This window comes from Pteropus vampyrus, unplaced genomic scaffold, assembly GCF_000151845.1.
Source record: "Pteropus vampyrus isolate Shadow unplaced genomic scaffold, Pvam_2.0 Scaffold1, whole genome shotgun sequence".
Taxonomy (NCBI): Eukaryota; Metazoa; Chordata; class Mammalia; order Chiroptera; family Pteropodidae; genus Pteropus; species Pteropus vampyrus.
This window is the reverse complement of record NW_011888782.1, coordinates 17,060,892-17,070,692: the sequence shown is the minus strand read 5'-3', so window position 1 is coordinate 17,070,692 and position 9,801 is coordinate 17,060,892. Positions and strand designations below refer to the sequence as shown.

General features: G+C 41.3%; 1 protein-coding gene across 1 annotated transcript; it reads right to left on the bottom strand.

Moving 5' to 3' along the window:
* Window positions 1-286: 286 nt before the first annotated feature.
* Window positions 287-8,903, bottom strand: CCR4 (C-C motif chemokine receptor 4). The gene is made up of 2 exons (XM_011362404.2): window positions 8,114-8,903; window positions 287-5,959 (listed from the first exon to the last, which is right to left on the bottom strand). Exon 2 carries the CDS (start codon window positions 5,907-5,909, stop codon window positions 4,827-4,829), a length of 1,083 nt encoding a protein of 360 aa, XP_011360706.1. The 5' UTR covers window positions 5,910-5,959; window positions 8,114-8,903; the 3' UTR covers window positions 287-4,826.
* Between the last annotated feature and the right edge of the window lie 898 nt (window positions 8,904-9,801).

The following is a 9,801-nucleotide window of genomic DNA, read 5'->3' as shown; positions in this document are numbered from 1 at the left end:
TGATAGCAGACATGTTTGTCTTCTTTCGTTTTTTGCTGAAATGACTCTGGGGTGCCCCATTAAGCATTTTGAGCTGGGATAGATATATTTGATCATGATAATGAAATATTGTATTTCTATACTTTTATAGTTTTCCTATGATTATAGTGAATATTATTTTTCAGAGTGTCTGTCTTTAAATTGTTAAATATGCTCGCGTTTGTGTGTGGAGACGGGGAGCGTCCAGTAGTTTTCCAGGCTAGCCGCTTTCACAGCCCGATGGTTCTCTTCTTTCTACTGCCCCAGAGACAGACTGCCTCCTGCAAATTTGAAATTTGGCAAATCCACCTCCTCTGCTTCTCTGAACCAACGTGGGACTAGGAAGGCCTCTGACCAAGGTTTTATTCATCTCAGCTCTTGAACCTGACAACCTGCCCCTTCAGGAAATGTACTGCGTAGTGTTTTCTGAGGTCCGTCACTGCTGCACGCTCTCACCACCCCTTTCTCCCCCTTTTCCCACACAGTTTTTGCCTGATATCAGCTGCTTTTAGAAGACAGTAAGTATATACATTGGAGTCTAAAAAGTATATATCTCTCCGAGTTTGATCGAGAATAAAGTTTGTGGGTTTCAAATTCTTGATTCTTGTTATTTTACGATTTCTCAGAGGAGGTAAAAACGCAGACTTCCACAGTTATGTTCATACCAAAAGTCTTAAACAAGTAATTTTTGACCCAAAGACCGCCCACTAATTTCTGGAACTAGGAGGCAATTCAATCAATCCTTGAACTCTGTCACATAAAGTTTTATTAGAAACATAATGGGGATTTTGGAGAGAGGACTGGTGAACTTTGCATAGTGAAATAGAAACTTGAATTGCCAGAGAACTTGATAAGAGATAAGGAAATTCATTCATTCAGTATAAAAATAATTGAAGAACTGCTTTGTGCTAAGCATTTTGCTAGATAGTTAGATGATAGTTCTCATTGGTGGAGTTAGTCTAATTCATGGTTAGAAACTGGACCTAGGTTTCTTGAGAGTAATAAAACCAACCTTATTTGCTTTAAGAAGAGGCTGAAATGAGTTTCGATATAGGAAAGCACTTGGTGAATTTCTGAAAGGGACATTTGGAGCCATCGTAAACTTTTAAAGAGTAAAGTATTGTGACCACAAAATTGGGTGGAGGTCTGTCTGGCCCATTTAAACCAAGAAAGTCACTGACAGGTACATGATATAGGATGCCAGGTGGCTGTGGCATGGCCAAAGATAGACATGGGCTGTGACCATAACTGAAAGAGAGCAGTTTTAGGGAAGATGCTTCAGGGTTTGAGGCTGGCAAATTATAGGAGCCAAGATGAGACTGACTAATGGAAGCATAGGAACTAAGAGTCAAATCAGGGCTGATGGTCGGAGGGCAATGAATGAAGGACATCCCTTATGCAAAGGTTATGCCTCCTCATTTTCCCACAACTGAGGTCAATTTCCATTTATATTACGTGCTCACTTTTCCCACATGTGATCCAAAAAGTCTCATTTTAGATGGGGGTTCCTGAAAACAGACTCTGGGACTCAGAGATTTGTATACAGATTTGATGGGGAGTCCTCTGGGGAACAGCACCTGTCAGGGCATGAAGGAAGTTAGAGGTAGAGGCCTCAGCTAATCTTAGAGGGAGCTCCGGCTCTTCCGAGTTGTCCCAAATTAAGGCAAGAAGGTAAGTGTTTGTTTCCCATCATTGTCCAGTCACTGGATGTGAACTGCACCCATGGAGGACAATCCTGAAAGGGGACAAACTGTCAGCTGTTAATACTTCCGGTAGCTGTAGAATGAATGCTTCAGTCCTGAACAGGGGGTACAAGGACGGCACACCGCAGCATCCACTAACGGTCTTTTCAAGTTTAATATGGGATGGCAGCTGACTCAGTAGCTCAAAACTGGAGCCTCTTAGGTCCATAATTTTTCTTTGATCTCTCTCATCTTTGCCTAGTTTGCTCCTTTTCCCCATCCCAAACATATTCACTTTAACTACAAAATTCTACTCACCTCTCCCCAAACACTGGTAACACCACCCTGCCTTTTTCATATGCTATTTCATCAGTCTAGAATGTTCTTCCTCCCTTCCATTCATCAAAATCATGCTCCTTTAACAAAGCCCACTTCAAAAGCTAATCGTATTTATACAAATTTGAAATTAAATCCATTTCTCCTTTGCTTTGGGTCCCAAAGCAAATGTCGTTTGTAACTCTATTATTATTATCTGCCCTGCTTGCGTTATGATTGATCTTGTGTTTGTGTTTCCCTTCACCGGATTGTAAATTCAATGAATGCAGAACTTCCTCCTTTATCTTTTTATTCTCTCACATTCTGCTTGGCACAAAATAAATATTCCACGAGTAGAAATTAATTATATCAAATGTTCCACATTGTTGTGAGTTTCTTAGGAAAAACCACCCTAAAGGTTAGATGGCCTTTTGACATCATCCTGCACTTTTCCTGCTCCTAAGAAGCAGATGATATTTATTTATTCAATATAATTTGAATGCCTACTATGGGACAGATACTGATAGGGTTACTTCCTATTATTATTTTTGCTGTTGGTGAGAGTATTATTAAGGTAAAACTCACATATTATGAAAGTAATCACTTAAAAATGTACGATGTTATGCAGCCATCACCTCTGTCTGGTTCCAAAACATTTACATCACCCCAAAAGCAAACCTGTTTCTACTGTTCTTAAACAAATTATATCTAGTCTGTGTTCCCTAGAAACATTGCAACAATGTTCCCTAGGCACATTGCAACAAGAAAGGAATGAGTCAAATGTTTGATAAAAAAATTATAGTTCAACCCACTTTTGTATAGAAATCATGATGGTTTGCTTATCTATGTTTCTGTTACTGAATGGGAAGGAACTTGCTTTTCAGTGTTCTCAGAGGGTTGTGTTTGGGCGTCACTAGAGATTCTAAATTCCCATCCCAAGGAAATATCCCTTCAACTTTGAACAAGCGAAGCCCTAAATGACTTGAGGTGATGGCTGACCCCATCCTTGCGGGGAGGGTTGGAATCTGCGTGGTCTGCACCTCACCCTCGCTTAGCAGTTTAAGTGATGAGGAATGAAGGGATAGTAAAACCCCTTTGGCCAAGTCTTTGTCTTTTGATATCCTGAAATTTCCTTCTCACTGTGATTAATTGAATAAAATTACAAGCTCTGCCAAGAAAGGGAAGTGCTGGCTGGGCTAATCCAAAACCACCTTTTTTCTATGACCTAGGAACATCGGTGCTTTGCACTAATTGTCTGAGTTCTTTCTTTCAATCATTCAGAAATATATTCTGCTTTACAGATGAGAGGAAACTGAGGCTAAGAGAGGAAAGTCACATGCTCAGGCTCAAAAGGGAATGCACAGAGCTGGGATTTGGCAGACCCTAGTATACCATGCAGAGGTTTTCCAAAGAAACTGCCTAGGAACCTAGCCCAGCCTTCACTTCTTATCCGCTCTAATCTCCAGGGGCACTATAACACAATAGTGACTCCATTCTCCACTCCAAGCGGAAATCTTAAGAGAGAACCCTCTATTCCTCCCCTCGGGCACATCCGTATGATCTTCGTCACATAGATGTTGTGGTGAAGATGAGTAAGCGAGGCAAGGGGGACATCGGCCACTCGGATTCTCAACTGCATCAGATCAAACACAAACATGAGCAGGAAAAAAGGCTCTGTGGTATTATATACAAGTTTATTTTATTTTATTTTTCTATTAAGGCAACATCAGCGTACCTTTAAAAATCACTTTTCTGAAAGTAAATTTTCTAGAAATGCATTCTTTATCAATGCAGAGCATGCGATAATGTGTAAACTTGCAGAAGCTGTTTTAACTGATTAACTCAGTTAATGGTTTGCAAGATAGGTTTTTGTTTTCGGAGGTGCTACAAAGCTAGTATGCCTAGCTTTGTTAATGTCTTTGCTTAATTGTGATTAATTAAGGCTGTGAGTAAGAACAGAGATTTCTCTTCATGATATAAAATGATTAATTACCTAATTAAAATGACTTCTAAGAATGACCTTTTGAGTCATCCAAAAGTTAAAAACCAGGGCCAATATTTTAAAAAGAGTGGATGACACTTTTCACAATTTTGTAATTTTTTGACAGTCATTTTTATGTCACATCAGCAATAACTTTCAGTTGATTATTCCTGCCTCACTTGGAGACAGGCCCTTTAAAATGATAAAGGAAGCATTGTCATACTTTATAATGCCTTTATAATCTTACACTTGGAATTAGCATAAATACTTTGGCTTCCATTAACAAATAATCCTTTATAATAAAATAATCAAGATCTAAGTTCATTACTTCACTACTCATTTCCATGTAGACCTGGCTTCATGGACTATATCTGGCTTCAGGTATATTATTAGAAAAAACACTAGGACAGCATGTCAAAGTTTTTTATATTGTTCCACAAAAGCTAGGAAGTAGCGATTTTTTCCACCAGTCAATTCTCTCTGATTCCCTCAGGAGAACTCCATCAATTCAGGTTAGAAGAGAATGGTCTTCCCCTTCCAATATTATTTATAACTGCTTTGCAACACTGCTCAGAATCCTTCTCGGTTTATTCATCCCGGCAGGCCAGCCTGGGGTGGGGAAGGACACCTCGGGCTGGGTGAACTCTTGCAGGACTGAACTGGCATGTGGCAAGAGGAGAAGCTGACTGAAGGGTGAGAAGCCCTACTTTCTGCAATGGATGTAAGTCTTCTTGCTGACACTTGCTCAGGGGAATTCTTCCTATAATACAATTTTAAGTAAGCTCTTAATTTGAGAAGCTTATTAACTCTGTCTTTCGCATTTTCATTTTTTACAGAGCATCATGGAAATCATGATCCACTGTGGACTGTGTGTAAGATGAGCTGGGGGTGTCAGGGGAGTAAATTGGGAGGAGCCTACAGTATTGGCAGAGCATGAAAGAGCCCCTGCAGGTTTTGAAGAGCCGTATGATGTATTTGCGAAATTTCTCTCCCAGGAAAAAGTAAATGACTGGATTAAGGCAGCAGTGAACAAAAGCCAGGGTCTCTGTGGCTTGCATGGCATAGTCCAGGTGTCTTTCAAAGGCGCAGTTCTGAAGGACCTCTAGATCCACCAGGGTCTCCAGGAAGAGTACCACGTTGTATGGTGTCCAGAACCCCAGGAAAAGGATCACCACTGCAAAGATCATCTTCACTGCCTTGTTCTTCTTCTCATTTTTACAGTGCTGCAAGGTCCTGATGATCATGGAGTAGCAAAACAGCATGACCCCTAAGGGAATCACCAATCCTAGAGTGTTGATCTCCACTGAGGTCAGAACTTTCCACCTCGTGCCGTTGAACAAGTATTTGGTCTTGCAGTAGGTATGGTTGTGCTCTGTGTAACAAGTGCTGAATAAAAGGACTGGGAGGGAGGCAAATACAGCCACTGACCACGTGGCCAAGCTGGTGATGACCCCATACGTCACAGTCCTGGCTCTTAAGGAAAACACCGCGTGCACGATCGCCAGGTATCTGTCGATGCTCATGAGCATGATGAAGAATATGCCACTGTAAAAGCCCACCAAGTACATCCAGGAAATAATCTTGCAGAGACCTAATCCAAACACCCACTGATCTGCAGCGTAGTAGCCCCAGAAAGGAAGAGAGAGCACGAAGAGAAGGTCCGAGATGGCGAGGTTGAGCAGGTACACATCAGTCATGGACCTGAGCCGCTTGTACTTGAACAGGACCAGAACCACCATGGAATTTCCAAACAGACCAAACAGAAAGACCAAGGAGTAGAGAGGAGGCAGGAAGAGCCCCCCGAATGCCTTGACTCCTTCTTTGATGCAAGGCTCGGGGATATTATCAGAGAGATAGTAATTGCTATAGAGGCTGTCATCCGGGGTCGTTTCCGCTATCTCCGTGGAGTTCATTTTCAAACCTACAGGCTCCTCAAGGAAAATCTGAGGCCAACCAGAGGAAGCTAATGAGGGAAAGAGCAAACGAGATTTCTTTAAGAACAAAAACAAATCAAAACAGTCCTGAATGCAGAACACAGCTACTTAATATTTTGCCCCAGCTAGTTCCACATCCCTCCCAACCTTCCCAAGTTGCACGGCTCTGTTCCTTGCAGGACAGTGCAGCCAAGTGAAATAATCTCGCTCTTAGGGGTCAGGCACATTCCAAATTTCGTCTCTGCCACTTGCATTACCCCTCTGCTGGGAGCTTCGGTTCTCTAATATGTAAGTGAGGATAGTAAAACCTTTCCAAAGAGGTATTTTTCATGTATGTATTTTTAAAAAATAATCTGGAGTTACTGAAGTCACTTGCAGGAATGACAAGACCAGTTGATAGTCCCAACAGCAGTGCACTGAAAGACTTTCTGACATAAAAGAAAAAAAGAGAGATTAAAAAAATCTACTCATGTTTCAGACTGTAACTCCAAAAATTCAGTGATTGCTTATTTAATCATTAAGCTAAAAGGAAATCAGGACGGTCACTTGCCTTTGTAGAAAAATTCTAATTTCTCCTGCATGCTTTGCACTTTATAGATTGCAAAGCACGTTCACCAGTATTATCCATTTACTGTCCCCACAGCCCCACCACCCCCAACAGAAATCTGATAGTCTAAGCCAAGCAGTCATACTGAGCCATGGTGTAGGTGACACATGAAAGATTCAGAGAGATGAAATGACTTCCATAGACCACACAGCTTTGTACAGAACTTGGTCTTTGGGCTCCAAGTCCCAGTAATATGCTGACAAACCACGTCTAGGGGATTTACAGTGCAAGGGCTCTCTCTGATTTATGGCTTTTGCTGGTTTTCATGGCATAAACACTCCCACCATGGCCAAGGTCAAGCTACCAACTGCCTTACAAAATTCCTGAATATTTAACAATCAGCTCTTGAGAGTTTGTGCAAGTGGGCTCCAGCGCACCACTGCCGAGTTCCATGTTCACTCTAGAGCATCATCTTAGGTTGGGAACATGCCTGGCCTTCCAAGCCTGGGTGGCTAGCCTCTCCTGGGCCAATGTGACACTAATGCGCCAAATCTGTTGTCAAGGCTCTTCAGAAGTTTGCAGTAAATTGATGGAAATTTTTGGTCTTTTCATCAAAACTACATACGCACTGAATCTAATCAGGGTGGGAATTAGCATGACAGATGTAGAAAAGGCACATCAGAGCCAGAAATAAAATCTCTACCTCCCCAACCATCTTCATTTCCTATCTAAATTGGCATATGACGTTAAAACCTACTTAAAGTTACACACATGTTCACAACCACTTTCATTTCCTATCTAAACTGGCAGATGAGGTTAAAATCTTCTTAAAGTTATATACATATTCATACATGAATCAAAGTAATTCAGATATAGGGCTTTCTGACTAAATGCCACCTGCTCTTGCTCCCTTCTTAACGGCAGCCTGACATTCCTTATTAAGATCTTATTCACATTCTTCAGTAATTCTTCACATCTACCCGCTACCTGCCACCACCACAACCGCTCGCCCAAACACCTAAGCCCTGTATTTTTCAAGAGACATTTTGGTTTACTCCTGCAAATGGATGGCGAAGACCTGGTGCATCTCAGGGTCTCCAAAAATAAGTGTTACACGGATAGCAATTCTATTTAAATGAATAACAATTCTAGTCTTTCTGCACCATTTTACCAGTGAAAATTAAAGAAATAAAAGAGGCCGAGGAGTTAGGAAATTATCAGAAGAACAAATAAAAGTAAACATAGCTGATAAACATTTGGAATTATTCTGTAGTCCTTATTTGTGTGGCATTTCTTGACCTGGACATCTTAATAGAAGCAAGAAGCAGAAAAGTTTATATGTTTAATGAAAATTGTCTGCGTGTTCTAAGCATGTGGACTTAGGCCAGATGTGTGCAGGGAGAGAGCCCTGCATAAATGAATACCCATCAGATGAGGGCTCGGAGGGTGTGAGTACAGGCAGATAGTGTGTGAGCTCCAAGATAGAAGCCAAATGTGAGCCCTAGAATGATCATGATGCCTGAGTGTTCAGACTGGGCGAGTGGCTGGCCAGCTTTCAGTGCTTCCAAAGTCCACACACCTGTATAGAAATTTGTACATGGCCCGAAGCCCTGGGAATGTTCCGATCCCCACTTACCTTGCTTTTCTGAAAGTGGCTCTGAGGAAGGTCTGTGCTTCTTGTTCAAGAAACAGCACTAAGAAAGACAGGTGCCTTTGAAGGGCATGTGGCTTCCTGTGAGCACAAACTGCCCTTCACTCATCTATGGGGCTTTTTTTATAGCAGTAAGAAACAGAAAATGACTCTTAGAGATTTTTAGTCACTCATTTCCCAAAACTGAGAACCTAGGAAGGTTTGCTCTCTGGTAGATTAAGGAGAAAAATGATGTAAAATTTTTCAAAGAGAAACTTTTTAAAAAATTTATTTGTTGAATTTTTAATCTTAAAACTTTCCTTTTAGCTGGTTGTATGCAATAGAAATAATCTTTATATTCTGGATCAGAATATTTTTGCATCATGAATGTGCAATGTCAAGCAATCAAGATGTGTGATGTTCTCTAAACAAGTGGGATCTGAGGTCACAGTGAGAGGCCAGACATATTCAAGAAAAAAGATACTCAGGAGTAGAGAAGAGAGAAATTTATTTGACTGTGTACATATAAGAATGACTTGGAAGGCTTTAGTCAACTACATTCAATAATTGAAAAATCCTCAATCTTGTGTAAAGTGGCATAACATAGCTTCAAGCCCCTTTTGCAACAGGAAGACCCCTCCCCCAAGCCCCTTCTACTTAGAAATTGTGGTGCTTCCACTGACAGTGATCTTGGCTGAGTCCCTTTGAGTTTGTGTAGCAGTTATAGCCAAGGGGCTGACATTAGTCCTAAATCTCTTTTATATTGTATCCTCAGCTTCTGCGAGCTTCCAAATGTTTTCCCTCTATACGTATAAAGTCGCTTAGTTCTGTGGCTCGTTTAAAAGAGCCACACATGTCATTCTTTCTGAGGAAGTTGCATGAATAGAAACTAAAAAATTGAACTAGGGCTGTGTTTATCACCTTTATTTCATTATCACCTATCCTAAGAAGTCTTTTCAGATTTTTTCCTAATCGCCTTCCCATGAACTTGTAATACCATAGATAAACTGTATATATATATCCATATTGTGTATGTATATATGTGCTTTACACGTAAAAAGAGTAACATTTTTTTCACCTCCAGGAACAAATTTTTGCCTCCCTATTGCCTCTATTAAGAATGTGTGGAAAAAAAAAAAAAGAATGCGTGAGAGTCTGGTCAAGGTGGCAGAGCAGGTAAACACTGTGCTCGCCTCCTCTCACAGTCACATCAAAATTACAACTAAACTACAGAATAATCATCATTGAGAATCACCTGAAGTCTAGCTGAACAGAAGTCCTAGAACTAAGGATTTACAGAAGTCACATTGAGACTGGTAGAAGGAGCAGAAACTCAGAACGGTCTGGTCTCTCACCCACATGTAGCAGTTAAAAATCAGAAGGGCTATCTCAGCTGCTGAGGTTCCCCTGGAGGAGCGAGGGGTCCCAGCCCCACACCACACTCCCCAGACCAGGGTTCCAGTGCTGGAGAGAGAAGTCTTCATAACTTCTGGCTGTGAAAAACAGTGGAGATTGTGGCTGAGTGAGACAGAGGGCAGTTGGAGTCCCAGGCATTCCTCTTAAAGGGCCCACAAACGGACTTACTCCCTGACAGACTCACTTACTCTGAGCTCCAGTACTGAGGCAGCAATGCTAATGGTGCCAAGGACATATAGGGAGAAACTGAATTGTCTGACTTCATAGTGAGGGCCGGA

Bases quoted from the DNA above. Each gene is read 5' to 3' on its own strand.
- CCR4 (XM_011362404.2), bottom strand. From the start codon at position 5,909: ATGAACTCCACGGAGATAGCGGAAACGACCCCGGATGACAGCCTCTAT.